The 27,073-nt window shown below is 41.9% G+C and overlaps 1 protein-coding gene across 3 annotated transcripts in view; it reads left to right on the top strand.

Annotated features, from left to right (window-relative positions):
* The window catches only part of CCDC169 (coiled-coil domain containing 169), a 33,681-nt gene extending 8,107 nt beyond the window's left edge, over positions 1-25,574 (top strand). The window contains exons 5-9 of one of the 3 annotated variants that reach the window (XM_084843020.1): positions 12,708-12,806; positions 13,021-13,074; positions 16,275-16,351; positions 20,013-20,060; positions 22,091-23,568. In XM_084843020.1, the coding sequence (XP_084699146.1) occupies positions 12,708-12,806; positions 13,021-13,074; positions 16,275-16,351; positions 20,013-20,019 (237 nt within the window). In that variant the 3' untranslated portion in view covers positions 20,020-20,060; positions 22,091-23,568. Of the gene's footprint in view, positions 1-12,707; positions 12,807-13,020; positions 13,075-16,274; positions 16,352-20,012; positions 20,061-22,090 lie in introns of all 3 variants that reach the window. The other 2 variants (XM_084843019.1, XM_084843021.1) reach the window with 2 other exon arrangements.
* Positions 25,575-27,073: the final 1,499 nt, after the last annotated feature.

Here is a 27,073-nt window from a genome sequence, read left to right as displayed (position 1 = left end):
CTTGGGCATGGGACAGAAACGGCCTTGGTAGATGATATGAGGAGGGCTCTGGATAGGGGTGAATGCTCCTTCCTTGTTCTCCTCGACCTCTCAGCGGCTTTTGATACCGTTGACCACGGTATCCTCCTGGACCGCCTGGAGGGGTTGGGCATTGGAGACACCGTATTGCGGTGGTTCTGGTCCTTCCTGTCCAGCAGGTACCAGAGGGTAGCACTGGGAGAGGAGGTTTCGGACCCATGGCCACTTACTTGTGGGGTGCCACAGGGTTCCATCCTCTCCCCGATGCTATTTAACATCTATGTGAAGCCGCTGGGGGCTATCATCAGGAGGTTTGGGGTGCAGTGTAATCAATATGCGGATGACACGCAGCTCTACCTCTCATTCAAATCTTCACCAAGGTTGGCTGTAGAATCCCTGTCCAAATGTCTGGAGATGGTGAGTGGCTGGATGGGGAGGAATAAGCTGAAGCTGAACCCTGACAAGACTGAGGTACTTTTGGTGGGAGACAAGAGGAGGTTGGGGGATGTTGACCTGGTGTTGAATGGGGTACAGCTACCCTTGAAGGACCAGGTCCGCAGCCTGGGGGTCATTTTGGACTCCCAGCTGTCCATGGAGGCTCAGGTGTCAGCTGTGAGCCGGACAGCGCTGTATCAACTCCATCTGATACGGCGGCTGCGCCCCTTCCTTCCCGACCATCTGCTCCCATTGGTAGTACATGCCCTGGTCTCCTCTCGTTTAGACTACTGTAATGCGCTCTACGTGGGGTTACCCTTGAAGACGGTTCGGAAACTGCATCTGGAACAGAACGCGGCAGCTCGCCTGATTAAAGGCAGCTGCCGGCGAGATCACATCACTCCAGTGCTGAAGGAGTTGCACTGGTTACCAGTTGTTTTCCGGGCCAAATTCAAGGTGTTGGTTTTGACGTTTAAAACCCTATATGGTTCCGGCTCAGCCTATCTTAAGGAGCGCCTCCAGCAGCACCAGACAGGCGGCTCAACAAGATCAGCCTCGGATGGCCTTCTCTCTGTCCCATCAGCCAGGACAGCTAGACTGGTGGGGACGAGGGAGAGGGCCTTTTCTGTGGTGGCCCCCACTCTGTGGAACTCCATCCCTAGGGAACTCCATCATGCCCCCTCTTTAATGAGCTTCCGTCGTGCATTAAAAACATGGTTGTTCAGGCAGGCATTTGGGGTGGGTTAGGGTATTTTAGGAAATGTTTTTATTGTAGAGTTTTATTGTTTTAAACTGTTTTATTGTATGTTGTACATCACCCAGAGTGGCTGGGTGACCAGCCAGATGGGCGATTAATAAATTTAATAATAATAATGATGATGATGATGATGATGATGGAGCAGCCTCCAATTAGGCCAGTCAGAGGTTGCATATTCAGAATAACAGCAGCACGCAACCCTGGCAAATCATGGATTAATTATCCATTACATGTGAACCAGGTCGATGTGATTTCATACATGTCTCATCCCTTCATATGACATGGTGGTCACTGTAGTCAACACACCCCAAAGGAAATGGGATTCTCCCTCCCCTGACTCCCCCCAAAAATGCCCTTTATTGATGCCAACAAAACTCATGGGGCAGTATCTAATACTGTTGCTCCTCTTGTGCTGGCTCCATTGTGCTTGCAGGATCCACCTTGAGAGCAACAGGAATCAGTGCTTCTAAAAGGAATCCCAGAAATGAGTGGAAATTCTTCATTTCGGAATGGGACTGGTAGCAGAGCTGCATTTTGTGATGTCTGTTGACCTGCACCGATCTTGAGACAAGTGTTTCCACTCATTTCTGATTGCTTCAGGAACCACTAGGTCCAGCTCGTGTGCTAGCAGTATTGGATAGTGCCCATAATTAACTGGTTTGTATCAAGGACTTGGACTAAGAGTAAGTAACAATTTAAAACAATTTAATATAGCATAACCAACATTGTGAGTTAATTTAGAATTCTTGAAGGGAAAGCATTTTTTTCTGAGAGTTCTCTAAGATTACTCATTATTAGTGACACATTTCCTAACCAAACTCAAGGCAGTTAGTTGATCATTAGAGACAACTGTTCGTATTAGAACTTGGCTTTTCCCAACATTTTTATTTCACCTGCAAAAGTTAATATGTTTGAGTTAAAGAAATACGGTATGAGTTTAGGTATCATGGGGATGGGCGTATTGGAATCATAGAATATTTAATGGTAATGAGAATGCTTGGATGATGAATGAGGGAGCAAATTAGATTTTCAGTGCACAATTGCTGCAAAAGGTCAGTACTGTTTGGTCTGTTGAAAATACATTTTTCTGAGAGTTTCTTGCTCTGTGACTTTTACCATTCATTCTTATCTGAGTATACTAAGGATTTCTAAGGATCTCCTTTTGGCATGGTTTCTTCCCCAAAATGGTGGTGGAGTAGAATTGACGAGCATGATTAGAGGCAGTGGGGGAGACGAGAAAGCCATAACAGTTTAGGAGAATCTATTTCTGCTTGTTAGTATTGGACAGTGAAACTGCTTCTTAAAATCAAGGGCAACTCAATGGCATCCCTGTTGTGAGCTCTGTTTAATTGGTAAGTTCTTTTGTGCCCCATATGCTTTATTTTATGCTAGCACTAATTATTAAGCAATTGAAATGCAAGCCCTTTGAAGCATGCTTTACTGCATTGTGAATTTTGCTTTCTGCAAAATTAGCCAGTGTCCTTTCATTAAAAGAGATTGCAGGAAATGTACAAAAGTTTTCTTTAGAAATTAATTTTCTACATTAGCACAGGGAACTTTCATCTTTTTCTATCATGTTGCTTGCAATAAAGCAACCTAATAGAGAAAGTCTGATATGCAAATATACTGATGAATATTGTATAGACACATACAGTTTGAACAACCATTCTTGTTGGGATTAGCTGAGGAAGCCGGCTACATGCTATAAATTATAGGGGTGATATATTCTCTGAAACAGTAGATTCCACATTTATTTATTATTACATTTATATCCCACCCTTTTTCCTCTTGCAAGGAACCCAAGGCAGCTTACATGATCCTTCTCCTCCTCTCCATTTTATCCTCACAACAACTTTGTGAGGTAGGTTAGGCTGAGAGTCAGTGACTGGCCCAAAGTCAATGAGTGAGCTTCATGGCTGAGTGGGGTCTAGAACTCAGATCTCCCGAGTACCAGTCCAACACTCCAACGACTACACCACGCGGGCTGTCATCAGCATTGCTATGGGGCAGCTGTGGGACCTGGGTTTCAAGATGAAGGGGGATGGGTGTGGGTAACTAGCAAGCTCACGTGTAAGGTTTTGGTGTTTCCTGTCCTTGAACTTGCTTGTCTCCTACTTGTGAAAGTACCAATGAACAAAGAATATACGGTGGCAGAATAGGTAAATCTTACCTGTATAAACTTGGGATGTAAATTATACAAGACTAAAGGAATTTCCTCAGGCAAGGTCAGGTGATGTTAACAGGATGGTCCTTGGCAATAACACTCCTTTAAGATCACACACTTTTCGAGTTTCTCTGGAACTGACACAGATGTCAACAGCAACTTTAGTAGATGGAAGGCACTTCAATTTAGAATAAGGGGCTTAGGACGAGCTAGACCACATTATACTAACCAGTCAGCAAGCTTAAAACATAATAGTTAACAAGTATGGTATTGGGTGCAATACTTCGCCTAGAGGGGGTCTGTTGGGTTCATAGAATCATAGGGTTGGAAGGGGCCTATAAGACCATCGAGTCCAACCCCCTGCTCAGTGCAGGAAGCCTGATTCCCAGGCGGTCTCCCATCCAAGGTTGGGTGCTGTTTTAATAGTATTTTCCTGTAATTGTTATGTTTTTATTGTATTTTAATGTATTGTTTTATTCAATTTTCATTGTAAGCCACCTTGAGTACGATCTCTGGTAAAAAGGAGGGGTACAAATAAAATTAAATAAATAAATAATAGAACTAAGAAGTATAAAAGGAGGTCTCACCATATAGGTGAGGACCTGCCTTCTATCCTGACTCTAAGAATACTTCTCAGGGAAAAAGAGAGGACAGAGCCCCTGCCAGCAGATTTGTTGTAAGTCTAACTCTTTTTCTGTTTCTGTATTAACTATGAAAAGTGTGTGAGCATGTTATTTTGTTGTAATAAAAGCATTTTATTCTATTATAAGCTGTTTTCTGTAGGAGAAGAAGTCAGTGTATCTCAGTGTCAAGGCAGCCACTTCTCCGAGGCCACGCCAGATTTTAGTAGGAACCTGTCATAAATGTAAACAGGTGGTTTAAGGTAAAATCATAAATAAATCGCCAGTAAACTCTAATTTCCCAACTTCTGTCTCATGAAAGCCAGGGTGGTATAGTGGTTCGAGTGTTGGACTGGGAGCTGGGAGACCCGGGTTCTAGTCCCCACTTGGCCATGGAAGCTCACTGGGTGACTTTGGGCCAGTCACAGACTCTCAGCCCAACCTACCTCACAGGGTTGTTGTGAGGGTAAAATGGAGAGGAGGAGGATTATGTACGCCACGTTGAGTTACTTGGAGGAAAAAAGGCGGGATATAAATGCAACAAACAAATAATGAAATCCATAGGCAAGAGGCATATTACAAGGCTCTGCCAAAGTTTGTACTTTTGTACAAAACAATAGTCTTGAGGTTACTGTACACCATCATCCCTCTGTTGCAGTTCATGTTGCTTTGCCTGTCCTGCCTTAGTCTTTGAATATATGCCACATGTACATGAAGAGGGCAGTAAAGGAACATTAAAGGGCAGAAGGGATCATAGTAACAAATCCATATACTTTTAAGAAGCTATACCAGCTTGCTGATTCAGGTGGCCACTTGCCATTTTTACAAGTAAATCTCCTTTCAGGTAAACTGTCTAGTTTCCCAAAGTGGGCTGCCTTACTTGCATATTTTCATGTGGGTTAGCACTTTGGCTTATTTTGAAGCTGAGGATAATGTTCCTCACAATGTCACAACAGACATCATGAGAGGAACACTGGGAATAGTGTCTCTTCCGAGGCACTGACTTTCCTGTGATAAAATCTTGAATTGAAGCCCGAATTAAGGACACCTTGTTCCTTTTGCTGACTGCAGACTGCTTCAGCTGTTCCCAGTACATTGTGGGAAATACCCTAGGTAAACCAGCTGGTAGTAGAGAATAGCCACAGTAATAAAGATTTACTGTAAACTTTTAAATTAACCACCAGGGGGCACTTCATATATAAATATGCTTCAAGCTCTTAATTTTGGAGTTTTTATCTCCTGACATAGCTTAGTGAGATATTGAACATATTGGACACAATCCAGGCAATGATAAGCACTTGCAGTCCCATTAGTTTCAATGACAACAAGGGGGCTTAAATTGCTTTGCTGTGTATTTCGTGTCTAATTGAAGAACATCTCTTCAAGCAGTACATAACAGTATAAAAATTCAGTAGAAGCAGAAAAGATGCATTCCCTCTCGTTTCCTTTTATTTCTGCTAAGCAAAACTAATATAGATTGCAAATTTAACTGCTGACATCATTTAAGCACCACAGTCATGGCCGTAATGTTAAAATATGTACTGTCACTAGCTGATAGAGACTGCCTGTTGGGTGTTGAAAGGAGGGGACATTTTCCTGTCTTCTGTGACACGATATTTGCATTCACTTTCAAATGGCAGGTTGAATAGATTACAGGGTCTTCGTGGTGGCTGTCTCTTTTCATAACTTGTCAGACAAGTAGATCACATCTGTGCCTCTACCTGATGAAGAAAGTCAAAGGGAATTGAGGCTCAAATGAAATGGCACTACCTCAGCAGTTAATGTGCCAAATTCTGGGGAAAAGAAATTTGCAATCCATTGTGGGGCTTTAAAAATCTATTGTGAATACTAGGGGCTAATTAATTAGAAATGCTACTTGCATTGGTAATTATGCACTATGCTATTTTACCCAGAATATGATTACTGTGTGTGTTTTAAAAACTAGAAGCTATGTGCAACAAAATAACTTAAATTTATTGCTGGGAAACTGTTAAATTGACAATATTGTGGAAGAGAAGAAATGGGGATTTGATGAAGCTACTATCCCCTGACACATTGCTTAATGTCAAAAATAGAATATGAGGCCAAGGGAGCAGTTCACCAAGTTAAGATGCTCCATTTGTTTTAGGGTGCATTGTACGCGGGGCTACCTTTGAAGACTGCTTGGAAAGTTGTTAGTTCAAAATAGAACTGCTAGACTACTGCTGGGCCTGGATGATGTGATCATGTGACACTAGTGCTCTGTCAGCTGCACTGGCTTCCAGTCCATTTCTGAGCCCAGTTCAAGTGTTGCTGTTGACTTTTAAAGCCCTAAACAGCTTGTAGCCAGAATACCTAAAAGAACATCTCTTCCTGTATGTACATCATGTGGGAGGCATTCCTCTGTATTCCCCCACTGAAGGATGTTAGGCAGGTGGTTACAAGAGAGAGGCCCTTCTCAGATGTGATGCCCCATATATAGAGTACCGTTCCCAAGGAGGCTTGCCTGGCACCTGCATTGTTACCTTTTTCGTGCCGGGCAAAGTCCTTTCTGTTCTCTCAGGCATCTTAGGGTGTTGGTTGATGTTTTTCTATATCCTGACTATTTGTTATTTTGTATTTATTGTATTTTTTAACCATTTGTATCGTATTTTTTCTTTTAACCATTTGCAATCTGCCCAGAGAACATTTGTTATTGGACAGATTAAAAATGTAATAAATTAACCTGGGAATAAGCTCAATTGAACATAGTGGGACTCAACTTCTCAGTAAACGTGTATAGGATTGCACTGTTAATCATCTTATATACTCCCAACTTCTCGAAACCATGTGAGGTTCCAGGGGCTTGGTGTCCTTTGGAAGGAGGAATCACTGCAGATTTAAGGGGTTACAAATATACAAGGTGAGCTAAGGTGGAGGCACACAGCTTTACACTCCTACCAGGAGCAAATTCCACTGCCATACATCAGATCTCCAGAGAGACATCCATGTATCCCTGGATGGTTTCAGTTTATAGCTCCTAGCTCTCTCTGTCTCATTCCAAACCTCAGTTTCTCTGTCTCAAAAACTGATTCTGTTCTTTTCATTCTTATGCATAGACCCAGATTGCATTATGCTTAGCTGGGCTGGAGGAGACCAGCTTTGTCAAGAATGGCTCTAGAGGTGTATACAGCTATTTCCTAGTCATGGTGGGCCTTTTGCCTATAATTTCCACAACAAAAGATGTTCCAGGCACACTGAATATTAGCGGACCTCTTTTGGCCTATTAAGCCTCTCCTGTCCAAACACCCAAACTCACAACAATATAATTTATACAGGAGAGCTGTGCAAGCTCCACTGATAGGGCTGAGTTTCCTCAACAAAAGCAGGGGCTAGCGTGTGCTACACATGGATTTTTGGTCTTTGCGGAGAGGAAAACTTTGCTTGCAGTTTTTTGAGTCAGAACAACATCATCTGTCTATGAAGCTGTTAATGCAATGCATCCCACATTACTTGCTTAAAATGTGTTGTGTAAGTTTCTAACCCACTTGGTTCCTTTTGACTTTGCTGGGCAGGCATTGTAATAAGTTTATCAGTATTGATCCATAAAACAATTCGGAACCAGCAGGACTAATAATGGCAACCCTAAATGCCTTAGATGGTTGTTTCTCAATCTTTTTCCAGCCATATTCACAGAATCATAAGCTACAGCTTGAGAGTATCACTATTTTCAAGAATTTGATTATGGATCCATGTGCCAGTCTGTATTAAGTGGAGAGGCTAGATTTTACTGCTGTGACCTTGCTTTTCTGATTCATATGCAGAAAGAATTTCACAATACAGAATTTGATGTTTGATAACTTCACCAATAGAAAATTGCATAGGAGTACTTGGCAAATGAGTATACTACCTCCAATGGAACTTATATTGACAACTTGGCAACATTTTGGGCAACAAAATACTACTGTTCTTCAGGTCTTTATTGTTTATTGTCTTGGAAGTTAAATGGGATGCTCATTGTATTTATATATGTCATTTCTAAATGCCGGTTTAGTTTTGAGGTGATATTCACAGTTCACCTTGTCAAAACGCAAAAGAGTTGTATGACAGATGAGACTTATCACTCCTGACGTGTTGATGTTCTGTCTGCGCTATTTCTTTCTCTCACTTGGTTTGCAGGGGGAAACACTTTTAAAAATCAACTTTGACTACAGGAATCTTATTTTGACAATTAAGGGCATTGTTCAGGTATAATAAAATACATGAGACAAAAGCTAATAATAATACAAAAGCTAATAATACAGTTACAAATTTTTAAAAAATAACAATTGGTAGCACCAGAAAACAAGATTGAGGGATAGTGAACTGATTCTAAAACCTTTACCACCAAGGATCCTGTTTCTGCCCTGGGCATAGTACTGACTATCAGACTATGCTGGATCCTGCATTAAACAGTTATTTTAAAAACAGTTAATTTTATTATCAAAAGTTATTTCCAGCATCAAATATACTTTAGCTTCTCATTAATTCCTATTGTTTTAATTTTTGTGAACCACCCAGAAAGCTTCAGCTATTGGGCGGTATAGAAATGGAATGAATGAATGAATGAATATTGTAATCGTAGTGAGAGAGGAGTTAATAAGAAGTACCCCTCCTGGCCTGTTCATTCATTTGACAATTACAGAAGTGTGGGCCCCCGTCTACAAATTCATTATGCTTTATGATTTTTTATTTATTTATTTATTTATTTCATTTCTATACCGCCCAGTAGCCGAAGCTCTCTGGGCGGTTCACAAAAATTATGATGCTTTTTCCAGAGTCAAGAGAAGCAGTCTTGTAGTAAAATTAGATCCTGAGTAATATAAAACAATATATGAGTCGATGTTTTCCATAGTTTGAAATGCATGCAAATTGCCATGCTGTGTTGGACCAAGTTTCCACCTAACCCAGCCTTCTGATGGTGGTCACTCAGAGATGCCTTGGGTAAGCTCACTGGCAGGATATGATAGAAACAGATGCACCTGATATTTTATCCCCAACATTTGGTAGTTGGAAAAGCATGGTGTCTGCTCTGAATAGTTGGATTCTTAGCCTAGAAAAGATTATGGTTTGCTTGCTTGCTTGCTTGTTTGAAGATGCTAGAAAAAGAAATCCTTGTATGTGGTATGTACACTACTTTTAAAAAATCTCTGGTGAAACAGATTTTGTAGGCTTTTGTTTTCAAAACTTGCTTGACCAAAGGTGAGAATGGTAGAGAAGAAATGCACATATAACGTGGGAAGTGAAGCTTCTTTCAGTCCCATATTTGTGTCTCTGAAAAATGGTATCTCTCCAACCATAGCCATTATAATTAATAGCCAAACATTGACTTATTCATGATTGTTTAAAATACATTGATGACAGCTGTGATCACAATATGCTGTGGCAATGAATTCCTTCTGTTTTGTTTAAAAGATTTATATACCACCCTTCATCATAAATTCCAAAGCAGTTTACAATATGAAAAAACAATAAAACAAAGAATAATTAATACCAAAACAATAACAAAAATAAAACAGTGGTTTAAATAGCAGCAGACAAGCTTACAAAATCTCGTGCAATCTCAAAAAATACTGAAGTTCTTAAAAGCACCTTAAAAGGCCAGGGAGGAAGAGAAAGTCTTTGCCTGCCTAGCACCTAAAAGATAAAGTGGGTGCCAAGTTAGCTTTCTTGAGGAGGAAGTCCTATAGGCAGAGCCCCAAAAGCCCTTCCCTGGTTGTTACCCACCTGTCCTGTGATGGCAGTGGTCCCTGGAAGAGAGCATCAACAAGCAACCAAAGCAAATGGACAGGTCAATATGAGAGCAGGCATTCCTTATGAGTAGTTATGCAGTGTGTGTGTGTGTGTGTGTGTAGAGGTACTCCTATTTGTTTCATCTAAATCCACCGCCATCCAATTCCATTGATTTTCTAATCTCTCTCTGTATACTGTAAAAGGGGAGCATTCTGTTTTATTCAAGCAAAAATCATATGTAACAGAGGTGTGCATGTATTGTTTTGATTCTGATTTAAGACTAGCAAATGGACCTGGCCTTTCATGGGTTGGGAATGGTCCTTTGTGTGATACAACGAAGTCTTACACACCGGTCTTCAAACTGTATGAACTGCAGAAGTATCTCCTGCTTAAGAAAGTCTGCCATGTAGTGAGTGAATATGGTACTGCAGGCTTCAACTTCACAGACACATTTAAAGTAATTATAATTAATGTGTTTTGTTCTTCATCTCCTGAAGGCTGTCCTGAGCTTCCCTCTCTGTCAGCCATGACTCCCTCCTTCTCCACTCTTCCTTCTCTCCCCCTCCCACCACATCAGCTGCCAACACTCTTCCATTATCTGGGCAACATGCTCCTTTCCCCGGCCCCTGCTGTATCTGTCTGATAATACAGGTTGAGTATCTGATAGCGGGCAAAAGTTTCACCATGCCTAAAACCATCCCAGATAGAGGTACAACAAATCCTGAAAGTTTTTTTAAAAATCGGATGTACGGTTTTCGAGTTCATCGAGGACATACAGACAAACACTTCCATATACGAAGACGAAAAACTAGCTGTTCATATTTCCATGCTGTGTGTTAGTCCCTCAGTCTAGAAGATTGAGGTTACAAGCTAGCTACCCAGCCATGGGAGAACTCATCTTGAAATCTGTGGCTCTGGTGTCAGTTTCTGACTTTTAAAATCAGCAGGGGATTTATTGCAATACGCCAGCATCTTTTTAATAACATGTCACCTTTGTCCACTTCACTGTAAACTCTGGTCTCTGATTTTAAAACAATCCTTTCTAGGAAAGCTCAAAAATAGGCAGCTCTCGTGTGGAGCTGGTGGGAACAAGGTTTTTATGAACAAATCGAAATAGCCCTTTCCACCATGTCTACTGTGCCTATATCATATAACCCATAAAATAGCTAGCTTGAACTTGCAAAAGAAAATCCTGCCATGGGCTTCCTGCTGAAGTCCCATCACAGCAAGAGACTTATAGTGTAATGTGTCTGCTGTCCCACTGTATTCAATGGTGTTTACTCCTGGGTAAGTATATATAGGGTTGCTGCATTAGGCTACAATCCCATGCACATTTACCTTGGAGTAAGTCCTAGTGAACTTACTCAGTGGGGATTACTTCTGAGTAGACATGTATACTATAAGATTGCGCTGTCAGGATACCTTTTGTGAAAGCTGATTCCATCCAGTTCCACAGCGGTAATGGGGTGACCATATTGCCTAATAATCCAAACGTTTCTGACACTTGAATATCACCATCTTCATTTTAAAATGTTGGGGTTGGAGCTTAGCACATTAGAAATGTAATCCTATTAAACTTCCCATTCTGCCCCGCGTGCTACTTGTCAGACTTCATATCTGTGTCTCTGATAAGTAGTTGCAGCCAGGAATGGCAATTATCCCTTAGTGTTGACTCTTCAGGCCAGCCTTTCCCAACTGTGGGCCCCCAGATGTTGCTGAACTACAACTCCCATTATCTTCAGCCAGCATGATTGTCAGAGACTATGTGAGTTGTAGTCAACAACATCTGGGACTTGCAGTTGGGAAAGACTGTTTTAGGGTAAACTTTAAGGATACATGGTTTTTCAGAGTTTAATACAACTTACAAATTTATTTTTTCCATGGGGCTGCATTTGGTTGCTAACTGTTAAAGGCCTGACAGCAGTGGTTCAAAGTTCTTTCTGAAAGGAGAGACACTGGCGCTACTGCATGCCCGACTGAGTGTTCTGCCGGCTTGATATCCGAGGAAAGAAGGGGTGTGTAGATAACAAGTCAGCCTTCTCATCTACCAAAATAACCACTGTGCTGCTCTTTGACAGACATCAGCCTACCAGTGGCCTTGAACAAGCAAGCACGATCCTTTCTGTTTACTTTCTGTCCTGTTTACTTCGCTCCCTTTTCCCCCTCTTTCACACCTGCAAGGAGATTGAAACCTTTTCCTTCTCATTTTAAACGAAGTACAGTTCCCTGCGACGTCTGAACTCATCTGAGTTAATTTAAACTATGTGAGAATAAGCCAAGATAAAACTGGTGTTTCAGTTGCTGGCTTGTTCTCAAACCATTGTTTAAACAAACCACAACTGCCCAAGTTGGGATGCCACAGGGAACCATGGTTTGTTTAAAATCAAAAGTAAAAGCTTCCAATCTTCTCCTGGTGCATGAAAAAGGAAGGGCAGCATGTGAGTCCAATGCTCACAGTGGCTTGTTCTGGTAGTGAGAACCGTGGTTTCCCATTACATCTGAACTGGGCCATTGCATGAGGAATTTGAAAAATGAAAGGACCGAGGCAGAATTTTGCATATGGTGATGAAAATCCTGTTACTGAATAGGCAAGAAAGTTGAAAACAAAGTAGGCTTATGCATCTGTACTGTGATCTTCTCTACCCATTGCATTTACCGAAATTAAATCTATGAAAAACTCCACAACTTGTGGAGGACAAAAAACAAACTGAGCTAAAAATCATCACGTTAAGACATGAGATGGAAATTTTACAGTGCAGAATTGATATGAACATATGGCTTGTTTTGTCTCTTTGCATCTCCTTGAGCAAGTCAGCTGGAAACTTGTAAACAGCAGGGAGATGACTGACCGCAGTCGCTCAGCATTTAAAGCATACAAACACACATCTGGGTTGTGGCAATTATACTTTTCTAATCTAGTAGAATAGCAAGGAAACTATATATAAACCTGTTGATTTTATTTTGTTTATGTACCTAATGGCAGGATTCTTTAAATCAGTTTCTTAAAAAACTGGGAGAGGAGAAGGAAAGTCTCCAGAACCAACTGAAGGATTATGAGCTGAGATTGGAACAAGAAGCAAAGGTTTGTATTCTGTGATAACCACCACCTCAAGCAGTTTTGAACTATCTCCTTTCCTTTGTTATCTTATCTGACACATTGTTGCCTACAACAATGCTGAAAAGAATGCAATAACTGCAATATATATATATGTATGTAACAACAATCCTGAGCTATGCTTGTTCTCTAATCTTCTGTTAGTTCTTCTATTGTAACCACTTATTTGTTTGGAATTTAGGCTTACCATAAAGCTAATGATGAACGTCGTGCATACTTAGCAGTGATTTCACAAGTAAGTCCAAAAATCTCCATAGTCTGATGAGAAAACATTTTATCCTAAGCTGATCATTATTCTTTTCCCACTGGACTTTTCTATTTTAAGTTGATTTACCTCCAAGCTAGAAAACTCTGCAAAGCTAAGTCTGACTCAGCTGGAAAGCTAGAAAGAGATGTTAATCACTCATGCCATCTTCTTGCCCTTGTCAACTTAATGGTTGAATCTGTGCTGTAACAAGGCTTTTGCTCTTGAAAGCCAATTGACCACTCTGTTCCTTTTCCCAGCCCCCTTTCTATATTGCATTATGTTTTAGTGCTCATAGACTGGTTCTCCTTCTTCCCCAAGCCCAATTCTATTAAAAATAAGCCAAAGCATTGTATCTCTTTGAGAACATCATACTGTGGCAGATTTTCACTGATATATTTTCATTTCCCATATCTTGTGATTTATCTCCGTCAGGTTCTGAGAGCCAGTAGGGACAGCTAGATCAGTCTATTTTATGTGATTTTCGCATGTATTCATTTATAAGTCCATTCCATTATCAGACTGGGTTGTAGCTGCAGCTGTCTGTTCTAAGTTTTATTTTATGCTGCTGTTTGATATTTTTTAGAATGTTTGCTGCTGTTGCTGTTTTCACTGTGTTTTTATTATGTGTTTTATTGTTGTACCCCTCCTTGGGAGGGCTCCTGCCTGGAAAGGCGGCCAAGAAATACTTCAAAATAAATAAATAAATGTCACCTTGGCGTTAATCAGTATGAAAGTTCATATTTAAGATTTGCCCAGGATGGGAGACTGTTCTGAGTAACAGTTGGATTTTATATATTTTTTTAAAAGGGCGATTAACCATTTTTTTCAGTCCTTGGGTGAAACGTGGGACTGCTGTATCACCTGGTAGATCCCAATTTGAATGTCTACAAACCCTGCTCCCCCCATTATATCTTAAGACTGACCATGATGCAGACATCATGACTTAGCATTTCTAAATGTACTTTATCCATAAATTTGCATTTTATATGCATTTTGGTGTTTTTTGAGCCAAGAATTGCATCACAAAATTCAGAAAAGTGTGGAATCTGAAGGGTAACTGTTGTCTGTTCCCCACATTAACTTGGGAGGTGCAGAGCGAGCAAAACCCTTGAGCATCCCTAGTAGCTAATGGCTTTTGTTGCCCTTTTGGATGGTTCCATAACTTGAATCTAAATTAAACTTTGAAATGTAAATGTCTCCTATCCTTCACAAAATGCTCTCGAGATTGACTGCTTGGAAGTGAGAATGATGGATCCCCTTTTCCAAGGCATTCTGCTGTCTGTAAAATAGGGGTGAGCAACTTGTGGCCCTCCCACTGTTTTGACCTACAACTCCCATCAGCCCTAGCCAGCATAGCTAATGGTGAGGAATCATGAAAGTTGTAAGCCACAATTTGCCCACCCCTGCTGTAAAGTGTCGTAATGCTAAAAATACCTGGAGACCAGCCAGTAACCTGTCTACAGACGTTATTGAGTATGTTAACTTGTTTTTAAAAATGTCTGATATGCTGCCCTAATATAGGCATACAAGGCAGCTTACAAAACAAATCTATATAAAAACGTAAGTAACATCATAACGAGAGAACAAAATATCTTCCAAAAAAATAAAACAGCAAGCAAGCAACATGATAAGAGGCTCTGAATAATCTAGTATATATAGTTTATAAAGTATCATATATTTTGAAAAAGATACTCTCTTTAGCTCCTTGTATAGTGGAAAAGAAGCTGTTCCTTAAATAGTATAAAAGGTAGTAGTTTGGCATAATACTTTCTCTACTACAAACAAACAACTGTCATTCAATTCATTGTGTACCAGTGTAGAGAGAAAGGAAGGCTGTAATTAGCAGTATTCCCATGTATTTAGCAGGCAAATGGTTCATGCTGTATAATTATCTCTGTCTTATGAAATGAGGTGCAGTTGCTGGAGAATATTTCCCCTTGCTAGGCCAGCTGATACTGATGAATTTGTAGTTTGCAATACATACACAGTGTTAAGGAGACTGGAGAGGACAAAGGGGTAAGAAATAAGAGGTATGTGTCTGCTCATGGGCACTTTTTTGTTTAAATTCTCTTATTCAGAAAGACACTTAAAGAGCAATCCTGTCATCCTCGGGAGGGCATCCCAGGGACCCCGGGAGGGCATCCCAGGGATTCCACCCCACCCCAAGGCTGCAGACACAGCAATGACCTCAGGGAGGGAAATCAGAACGCAGACTTCCCACCCCTCGCAACTGCCATGGAAACCTCTGAGGCAGCTTCTACTTCAGGAGAGGCGGGGGAGAAGGGGAAGGAGAGGCCACAGGTCCACAATATCCGAGAATCTCTCTATTCTCCTGCCTGCCCACTGAAAGTAGGCCAGCTAGATGGGCCAAGAGGCCCGTTTAGCTAAAAATGTTAAAAAACAGAGATAGGAGGCAAAAAAGCCTCCATTGTTCCTTCTGCCTTGCTCGCCAGGGCTTAGGATAGATCAGAGCCTTCCCTCTATAGAGCATCAGTCCCTTAGGATTGCCCTCTTAACCAGCTTTAGATATAGTCAGGCAATCTATATATTGATCAAATAAATAAATACAACTGGTGCAATATCCGTGTCCCTTAGATATCAATGAGACTTCAACATTTAAATGGTTCAGCATTTAAAGAGGGAGGAGCAATGTTCAGCTCTTGAGATTAATTGCTATGGCTGTTGTGATCTAAATAGATTCCTACTTATTTCTATTTGTATTGTTTTTTCCTTCACAAAGTGTTTGTAGATTTTATTGTTAGAGGGCCCTCACGTATGGCAATTGCTTCTTTGTACGAAACAAAGAAAAGTTTGCTATTTTGTCTGCACAGGCAAAGTATTGCTTGTGCTTGCCCTCCAAATCAGATTTGAAAACCATTGTTTCCAGGGGGAGGAGGTTTCACCTTCAAGGCTCATTCTGCTTGTCTGAAATTATTATTTGGCATTTTGTTTTAACCAGGCTTTGCTATTCTTTAAAACAAATATGGACGTAGTATTTCCCAGCACGCATATAGAGCAGGCTTCCCCAACCTGGTCCTCCAGATGTTTTGGACTCTAAATCCCATTAGCCCTGACCATTAGCGATGTTGACTGGGAATGATGGGAGTTGTTGTTGAAAATATCTGGAAAGCACCATTTTGGGGAAGGCTAATGTAGGCTTAGGAATGAACACATATTTACTTTTGCAGATATCAGGATCGCTGAAACCAGGAGAGAGGCAGAAAATAGATACAGTAGAAACGAAGAGGGAAAACCAGCTTCTGAGGTAAATAACATTCATTATTTATCTTTTTTTCTACCTAGCCCTTCCTTTCAAGGAGCTCAGGGCAGCCTACATTGAGATTTGCCATTTTATTACCACAGTGTTGTATAAGGTAGGTTAGGCTGACAGAGATATTGGCCCAAGGCCATCCAGTGGCTGAACAAGGGATTGAACCCAGGCCTCGACTGGAAAACTCTAACCCTCAGTTCATTACACTGCACATTTTATTTATTTATTTGGTTTATTAACCGCCCATCTGGCCGGCTACCTGGCCACTCTAGGCGGCGTACAGTACGAACAACAACACTGTAAGTTCTGTTACTCAACCAAAGTCCAGGGGCCATATGGGCTGATGGTGTATATCTTTCCCTGTCTTATTGGCACCTTTGTCAGCTCACATAATGTAACCAGCTTTGAACTGCCTCATGTACACATGCAGGTCATACCCAGTCTTTTCACATCCCTGATAAGTATTGCTTACTAGTTAATGGATCTGGGTTCACATGGGTTGGAATAGCCCTTAATTTGATACGGCAAAGCCTTCAAGCAAACATAGGCAGCTGTCACAGTTGGAGACACTGTGCCCACCCCATCTGGGTGAAGCCGCTAACGCTCCTAGACATGGCCCTTGGCATGATGCACCCCATAACCCCCTGAGGGAGGGGTCTGCTCATTCCATTCCCCTGCAGGGGCTTGCCCCACAGCAGTGGGGAGAAGGCAGACAAATGGCCTCAGCCTGCTCTCTCCTGGCTTAAAATTGGAAAGCCACCTTGCGTGCCATTTTTGGTAGAAAGGCAGGGTACAAATCAAATAAATTAATTAATAAAATAAAGCTATACACTGGTTAGGGAAGTCTGCCATCTAGCGACTGACAGTGGTATTGAAGGCATCAAACACCTGGACACATATAACTTAATTAAAATTAATTGGGGAGCAATCCTATCGGGATAGGCGGCCACCTCCAAACTTGGAAGCAACCGTCTATCCAGTGCAAGGCGGGCGGAGCGTGGAGGGGATCCTCTCCTCTGCACTCTTCCCACCCTGCATTCGCAGCTAGACGGCCCAATCTCGGCTGTCTAGCCACGGGATTCGGAGCAGGGAGTGGGGGCTGGACATCATATTGGCACTTCTGCACTTCCCATCCTTCCCTGGCCCTGAGAATGCCCCCTTTTGCCCTGCTCCTCTCTGCTCGTCCGAGCCTGGAGCCCGGGGACCATCTGTGCCACCTACAAGGCAGCAGGGAGGCAGCATTCCTGGAACTGACCTGAGAGTGCAGGCTCCAAGGTCAGCTCCCGGAAACCAAACAATCCTGTGGCTGTCTAGCGGCCATAGGATTGCGCCTTTAATGTGTTTTAAAAACAAAATAATCCTGCACATCTGTACAGTCCCCTTAGTATGCATGCCAAATTTCAGGTGTCTAGGTTTCACATTCTTGGTGCTATGGCACTGAAAGACAGAAATCCTCTTTTATTATTATAGATTCTACTAAACTATTCCACACAGCTTTGCACTGAGTTTGAAATAGCTTATTCCATTGTATACATTTTCAAACAACACACAGTGTTCACAAATATAAGCCAGATGATCCTTTGAGCTTGCAGGTTTGGTTGCATGTCTACTTTAAAACTTTTTTAAAATTCTTCTTTATTTGAACCTCCACACCCCAACATCTGAGCAACAATTTCTACCTGATCTTTAATGTTTTTTAAATATGATACCATTCTTTTAGGCAATGGTGTTGATAATTTTAAGATGGCATTATGCCACCTCCTAGTTACTTCAGGTAGATCTGTAAAAGTCAAACTCAGTTTTTTAATTATACAGGTATTATAAAAAGCTTTCCATATTATTAAATGTTCACAATGAACAGAGAGCCAATCCATTTGAGCGGACTGAGAATATAAAAGTGTTCTGCAGTATGGTGTTTGCATGCCAAGTTTGAATTTAGATAATTTTTAGATAATAATTTTAAATAATGGTTGCATTAACAATCAGCCATAGATCTAGAATAAAGCATCCCATTATGAAAACCAATTCCAGCGATCTCATTTTTAATAACTCCATAGTTTAGCTGTTCACAGATTAAGGGCTTTTTAATATAATATATATATACTGCCCAATAGCTGAAGCTCTCTCGGTTTCTCTTTCTATTTATAAATAGATAGGTTTCTATTATAAATAGGTTTATCTGTCTGTCTGTCTGTCTGTCTGTCTATCTATCAGTTACTTAGTTAATAACCCTCTCACCCACCGACTATCCGGACTCGTTGCATGGGTCTTTGGATTCTGACCCATATCACAACTCTATTAATCACATGAATTTATCAAATAATGCTTTTGGCTTTGCTATGAATGAATTACTGGGTAATTCTCTTTTGTCCTATGCTTAGTTTCTATTTTTCTGAGGTGGCCTCTCTCAATTTAATAGCAGCTACCATAATTTTATTAAATTTCCAGTCCTTTGCTTTCATGGACCAATTCACAATATCAGAGAAATCCATGCGGCAGCTGTTTCTAGAGATCTGCCAAGTGTATTCGTGGTCAGGCACCAGGCATATATATTGAAGCAGTTCATAAAACTAATTTTAATGTCAGTCGCTACAGCACAGGGACTGAAAACCTCCTCAACAGTGGTCTGGATTGGCATCATAAAAGAGTTTTAGGAGGTGATAACATGCTTTGGGCAAATTTGCATATCTGCTGTTGATAACAATAAGCTGATGTAATGAGCATTAGGGAAAGTTCCATAGGCAACATGCAGGCCTTGATACTTGTGAGCACTGTATGTGGGCAGCTGCTCAGGCCAATCAGAACAAGTTCCCTGGCTCACTTTTAAAGAGGAGCTTCTGCTCCCACACAGTTCATTGGGAACAAATACCACCTCTTGGTTTTGTATTTGCAATCATTGGCATCAATTAGAATCCCCAGATAGAAAAGGTGCTGGGGGATCCTACCTTTATACTCTTTAACTCCATTGATCAGGCAATTAAAAAAGGATATCAAAAGATGGCCTTTTGGGTACATTTTACAATTGTGAGTAGGATTTGTTCTCTAAAACTGGTAGCAATGCCAAAACTAATGCCCAGAGAATCACAAACATACCTACACCACAACCCAAAAAAGATCCAGGCAACATACATGCACAACCCAGGAACGATCTTTCAGCCTGACATACCTCACAAGGTGGTGGTTAGAAAAGCCCAGTGTGAACCCCTAGCTCTGTTTGCCCCTTGCACCAAACTTTGGAGAAAGGCAGAAGCAGGGTCTCTCTTGCTACTTCTGGCTTTCTCCAAAACTTGTTATGAAAAGGACAGGCGACCCTGCCATTCCCTGAATTTATTTTATGATTACATTTCTATCTGGCCCCGTCCTCCAAGGACCTTGGGGCAGTATACGTGATCTCCCATCTTATCCACACAACAGCCCTGTGAGGTAAGCTAGGCTGAGAGACTGTGACTTCTTTGTGCATAACAGAGGACTTTGGGTGGACTTCTTCTCTTGCTCCTGGCATGAAGTGAGACATCCCACCCAGGTTCTCTCTGATGCTGGGAGCAGTGTGGGTTTCTCATGTCATGCTGAGGGTGGGGGGTGGAGGGAGGGAGGGATGGATTGGCAGAATTAAATGTAAGGTCATCATCAACTCGCTGTCTTCTCCCCACTTTAGTATCTGACCCAAATCTGTCAGGTTGCTGCTTTTCCCTCAAAGCAAACTGTGAGTGTAAAATCCAGAGGAATGCTTCTCAGTGGGATATAATGCAATCTGCTGATGGGCCCATTTAGGTTTTGTGAAGGCAGCATGCTCCCTGGGAAGAGAACAGAATATGGCTAGCCAGTTACCTTATTCTGTATGTAAGGGCACAGAATTGAAGACTGATTCTGAAGAATACTTCCTGCAGAGAATTCTTAATTAGAGGCATAGGAAACAAGTTTTGTTCAACATCCTGTTGATGTTCTTATAAATGAGAGATGTGCAGCCTCCAACCTGTGGAGGTTCCACATCTGGCCCACACAGCCTCCTTGGGTTCCTCCAGAGCTGGGGTCTCCAACATAGTGTCCATGGGCACCAATGTGTCCATGGACACCTCTCTTGGCAACTGCCAGGCTCCCTGCCTTTCCTGATTTTTATTTTGTTTAAGTGATGATAATGGTGATGATGATGATTTTAACTGAGAGGCCAGCATGCTGCTAAATGACGGGCTGCCCTCCATCACCACCTTTATTTGGGTTCAAAAGAGTAGTTTTGCGTTTTGGGGCTTAGACTCCACCTTTGCCTTGTACATAGGTTCTTGGGCAAGTTACACTTCCTTTGGTCTCACCAGTTTGGCCTTTGGGAAGTGTGTCTTTTGTGAGTAGCCATGCTCACCGTGGCTGCCATTTTATGAAGGATCAAGTCCCACCCTCATGGCAACCATTTTGTGAGAGCACCCACACAACACTCCCTCAAAATTCTAAATGTGCCCACCAACCCAAAAGGATTGGGGACCACTGTTCGCTACCCCTGGAGGAATCCCTGCTGTTAACACTGGGGATGCGGGTGGTGAGGAACTCAGGTGGTGCTGGGAAAAGTCCCTTGCTGGGAAGAACGCTGTGCCTCTCTCAGCATGGTGAAAGGGGAAATGGGAAGGGAAGGGCAATTATGTTCATGAGCATGGCCACACCCACTGACATCATCTAGCCTGCAGAGAGCCTGGTGAGGAGCAATTTGGCTCCCCAGCACATACATACATACATACACACATTTATTTATTTGTTTGTTTTATTTAAGCCAGATTTAAGGGTAGAACCCTCTCAAAGTAGTGAGCCTTCTAGTTCTGTACCTCTGCTATAAATTGCATAGTATTTGAATGATTGCAATGGGTTGGGAATAATGATTGTTAAAACAGAACGTTCTGTTAGTCTCTATCCTTTCTTATATATTTATTAACCCTATTTTTAAAAAAAGATTTATATCCTACCTATTCCGCAGAATCTAGGCAATCTTTTTATATAATAATTAACTGTGGCAGCATGTCATAAGGCTGTTGGGAAACCTCTCAAAACTGCAGAGATGCCCAGTTTGGGGGAAACCCAATTTTGGAGAGGAGGGAAGATTTGTCTGGGTTCGTGGGGAAGGGAAGGAGCACTTACTGGTGCAACCTTGGTAACTTGCTCCTTTTTTCCTCTTCTTTGAAACTTTAAAAAACACTGACAGCAGTGGAAGCATTCTCTCTCTTCCTCCCTCCCTCCTTCATTTTCTTTTTTTACTATTTAAACCACAGCCAGAGCAAAACTCTGGATGTCATGTTTTCCCCTCAGATTGCCTCCCGCCTGGAGTGCTAATATTGCCCTATTAGCCTTATTCCAGGATGGATATATGCCATGGGGAAAATATTGTGATTGGAGCTCTGCTGTGACTACTGCTACCTGTAGTTTAAACAGTAAAAGATGGTGAGGAGAATAAGGTGCTTCCGCTGCCACAGGAGATGTCAGTTTTAAAGTTTAAAAGAAAAAGAAGTAGTCACCACTGCCATGCCGGCAAGCATCCCCTCCCCCCAAACCATCAAAAACTATTTCGCCCCCGACCCCCAAAATGGAGTGACGTGCCCTCATCCCAGTTCTCCATCTGCAACTGGGATTGCAGCATTCTGCTGCAAGCCTAGCTCCTAGTAGCATTGTGATTACCAAGCAATCTCAGTTTCTGCAGCACCTCAGGCAAGTGAAATTGTATTTTCTGAACTCTCTTTACTTTTCTTTGTATTTCAGAGGAAGGTGTAATATTCCAAGAAATCAGAGAATATTGGACCCAAAGAAAGGACCAATTAAAAAGACTGCAGGAGTGAAGCATCTTCCAAAACTGAAGCTCTGATTTTTTATTCTAGAGTTTTCTGTTAACTTATTATTCCTTTCCCAATAGGAATTATAGTAAAGGGGAAAGTATTATTTCAATACAGAATATATTAAAGTAAGGCCCCTCGTTCTAACCATACTAAACAAGTCTCATTGACTCTGTGTAGTTTTGCATATAGAGGTATGTCTGCACTATCTCTCTGATGTGTGATATATTCATCAGTGTACTGAGAATACCTGATGAAATCTGCAGTTTGTTGTGGGTTCACTTCCTGGTTGATCATTCACTTCCAGGTGATGTTTCCAGACATGGGTGATTGAGCAACAACAAACCATTCCTGTTCCACCTCCTGCTGCAAGCACAACAGCAACTGATCCCAGATCTCTAGAACCATTATTACATTCTGTACTGGGCAGACACTCCACCTTTCCCTAGCCCCAAATGTTTGGGGGCAGGTGATCTTTTGTTGGGATCATAGCATGGGAGGGGAACCTCCAGCCCACAGAGGTTCTCCATCTGGCCCGTAGAGCCTCCTTGGATTCCTCCAAGCCCTGCCTGATAAAGAAATCCCTACTGTTACCACCAGTCTCAGATCAGAGATAACAGCAGGAATGCAGGCGGCTATTCCCTCCCCACCTCTTGCAGGACCAATGTACACAATTTCCAGGCCCAAGATGTCTCATGACTGTTTCAACACATATGTGCAGCTTGCTGCACTATTTTTAAAGAGGGAGGGCCAATGAGCTGTGCTAACAGTTTTTAGCCCCTTTAATTTTTTAATTAAAATTTAAACAATGTAAAGAACTGTGTGTCATTTATATGTCACATTTTGGAATATTCACCAGTATTCCAATAAAAACACTTTCCAAGTAAAGTTTTGAATTTATTTGATTATAACATATAAACTACATTTAATGCACTTCATTGATTTTTCTTCTTAACTACTTTTGGTTATTGGAAAAACACTTTTGAGACAGTGCACAAAATTAACACAGTGTATGTTTTTTAGTTTTGTTTACTAAATGTAAGTAAAATAAACATGTCAATCCCCAATCCATTTAGGGCAGGGGTGCACAACCTTTTTGGCTCCATGGGCCACATGAGATACTGGATCAGGGGCTACACACTAACTCTAGTAATCCTGAAACAGATCACTCTTTTCTCTCTGGAAAGAGTGATCTGGGGGAGGAGTAGAGAGCCTTCTCAGGGTTGAGAGGAGGAGATTTCTCCAGGGGCAAAATTTGGCGGCAGTGAATTGCCAGAACACTCTTGGGGGGCTCCAATTAAGACCTTGCTGGCGGGGGGGCATATGCACCCACTGGGATGCAGGTATTGTACCTCTGATTTAGGCCACTGGAAAAAATTCCAATTAAAGTTTTTTTTCAGAAAATCCACATCACTGGTGAGCTGTTCACTTCCAGCCTAATCTATCTCACAGAATTGTTGTAAGCATAAAAAGAGAGAACCTCCTGTATGCCACCCTGAGCTCCTTCAAGCAAGGGCAGAAAACAAAGGTAATCAATTCCTCATTTGGTGATACAGTCAACGAGTGCCCAACATAATGTGAGCAAGCCCACAAATAGTGACAAAGGATGCTGGTGCAGGTATTCCTAAGGCTGCAAGCCTTCAATTTTGTGTGTGCAATACCACGGTAACGTGCCAAGGAAGAAAGTGTTTTTAGAACTGCATATTATAGAGAGAGGAGGGTTGCCATTTTCAGTGGCAGCCCCATGTTCATAGTCTAGTTCCTGACTCAGTGGTACGTAGTAAAATATTCATAGGATTGGGCTGAAAATCTATACTGTTGGAAAGAGCAGTGTATTTCCTGGCAGATACAGAATTACTTTACCATGAAACATGTGTGCCCCTCTGAGCTTGTGAATGGCCCAGAAGAGCTGCCCTCTTCATTTTGGTACCATCTAATGAAACATTCTAGTGTAAAGTGCTAATTAAAGAAGGCTGTGACATTATACAAATTAAAGGAGCCAGCTCTATCGCAGGCTGTTTTAAATGTTCCCTGTGTCTATAACCATTCAAAAGTATTCCTGAGATTTGTATACCAATAGAATATTGAGCCCCTTCATGGATCACTGCCTTGTTGTGGCAAAGGGGCTTGCGTAACTCAGTGAAGCCATAAGCTATGCCGTGCAGGGCCACCCAAGACGGACAGGTCATGGCAGAGAGTTCTGACAAAATGTGGTCCACTGGAGAAGGAAATGGCAACCCACTCCAGTATTCTTGCCAAGAAAACCCCATGGAACGTATCACAAGGCTAAAAGAGATGACGCCGGAAGATGAGCCCCTCAGGTCGGAAGGTGTCCAATATGCTACTGGGGAAGAGCAGAGGGTATTTCCAAGTAGTGCCAGAAAGAGTGAAGCGGCTGGGCCAAACCCGAAAGGACACTCAGCTGCGGATGTGTCTGGTGGTGAAAAGAAAATCCGATGCTGTAAAGAACAATATTGTTTAGAAACCTGGAATGTCAGATCAATGAATCAAGGTAAGCTGGAGGTGGTCAAACATGAGATGGCAAGATTGAACATTGACATCTTGGGAATCAGCGAACTAAAATGGACAGGCATGGGCAAATTTAATTCAGGTGACCATCATATCTACTATTGTGGGCAAGAATCCCTTAGAAGAAATGGAGTAGCACTCATAGTCAACAAAAGGGTGGGAAAAGCAGTACTTCGGCTATTGGGCGGTATAGAAATGAAATAAATAAATAAAATCTTTAAAATGATAGAATGATCTCAGTAGGAATCCAAGGCAAATGATTCAACATCACAGTAATTCAAGTCTATGCCCCAACCACTGATGACGAAGAAGCTGAGGTTGATCGGTTCTATGAAGACCTACAACACCTTCTAGAACTAACACCAAAAAAAAATGTCCTCTTCATCATAGGGGATTGGAATGCTAAAGCAGGAAGTCAAGAAATCACCAGGATAACAGGCAGGCATGGCCTTGGTGTACAAAATGAAGCAGGACAAAAGCTAATAGAGTTTTGCCAAGAGAACACGCTGATCATAGCAAACACTCTTTTCCAACAGCACAAGAGACGACTACACATGGACATCACCAGATGGTCAATATCGAAATCAGATTGATTATGTCCTTTGCAGCCAAAGATGGAGGAGCTCCATACAGTCAGTAAAAACAAGACCTGGAGCTGACTGTGGCTCAGATCATGAGCTGCTTCTTGCAAAATTTCGGCTTAAATTGAAGAACGTAGGGAAAACCACTAAACCATTCAGGTATGACCTAAATCATATCCCTTATGAATATACAGTGGAGGTGAGGAATAGATTTCAGGGATTAGACCTGATAGACAGAGTGCCTGAGGAACTATGGACGGAGGTCCGTAACATTGTTCAGGAGGCAGCAACTCAATCCATCCCAAAGAAAAAGAAATGCAAGAAAGCCAAGTGGCTCTCTGATCAGGCTTTACAAGTAGCTGAGGAAAGAAGGGAAGCGAAAAGCAAGGGAGAAAGGGGAAGATATATCCAACTGAATGCAGAGTTCCAGAGAATAGCAAGGAGAGACAAGAAGGCCCTCTTAAATGAACAATGCAAAGAAATCGAGGAAAGCAACAGAATGGGAAAGACTAGAGATCTCTTCAAGAAAATTGGAGATCTCAAGGGAACGTTTTGTGCAAAGACGGGCATGATAAAGGACAAAGAAGGCAGGGACCTAACAGAAGCAGATGAGATTAAGAAGAGGTGGAAAGAATACACAGAAGAACTATACAGGAAAGATCTGAATGTCCCAGATAGCCATGATAGTGCGGTCACTGAACTTGAGCCGGACATCCTCGAGAGTGAAGTCAAGTGGGCCTTAGGAAGCATTAGTAACAACAAAGCTAGTGGAGATGACAGTATTCCAGCTGAGCTATTTAAAATCCTAAAAGATGATGCTGTTAAAGTGCTGCATTCAATATGCCAACAAATTTGGCACACTCAACAATGGCCGCGAGACTGGAAAAGGTCAGTTTACATTCCAGTTCCAAAGAAGGGCAACGCCAAAGAGTGTTCAAATTACCGCACAAATACGCTCATTTCGCATGCCAGCAAGGTGATGCTCAAAATCCTACAAGCTAGGCTTCAGCAGTATGCGAACCGAGAACTACCGGAAGTACAAGCTGGGTTTCGAAGAGGCAGAGGAACTAGAGATCAAATCGCCAACTTTCGCTGGATCATGGAGAAAGCAAGAGAATTCCAGAAAAACGTCTATTTCTGCTTCATTGACTACGCTAAAGCCTTTGATTGTGTGGATCACAACAAACTGTGGCAAATTCTTAAAGTGATGGGAGTACCAGACCACTGTAACTGTCTCCTGAGAAACCTGTCTGAGGGTCAAGAAGCAACAGTAAGAACCAGACATGGAACAACCGAGTGGTTCAAAATTGGGAAAGGAGTACGACAAGGCTGCATATTGTCACCCTGCTTATTTAACTTATATGCAGAGTACATCATGAGAAATGCTGGGTTGGATGAATCAGAGGTCGGAATTAAGATTGCCGGGAGAATTATCAACAACCTCCGATATGCAGACGATACCACCCTAATGGCAGAAAGCGAAGAGGATCTAAAGAGCTTCTTGTTGAGGGTGAAAGAGGAGAGTGCAAAAGCTGGTTTGAAACTCAACATTAAAAAAACTAACATCATGGCATCTGGCCCCATCACTTCCTGGCATATAGAAGGGGAAGAAATGGAAGCAGTGACAGATTTTACTTTCTTGGGCTCCAAGATCACCACAGACGGTGACTGTAGCCATGAAATTAAAAGACGCTTGCTCCTTGGGAGGAAAGCTATGGCAAACCTAGACAACATAGTAAGAAGCAGAGACATCACCTTGCCGACAAAGGTCCGTCTAATCAAAGCTATGGTTTTCCCAGTAG

Source organism: Heloderma suspectum, chromosome 3, assembly GCF_057233095.1.
Source record: "Heloderma suspectum isolate Gila_16-S chromosome 3, 16-S_ref, whole genome shotgun sequence".
NCBI lineage: Eukaryota > Metazoa > Chordata > Lepidosauria > Squamata > Helodermatidae > Heloderma > Heloderma suspectum.
The sequence above is the reverse complement of the archived record's forward strand: the minus strand, read 5'-3'. Positions and strand labels throughout refer to the sequence as shown.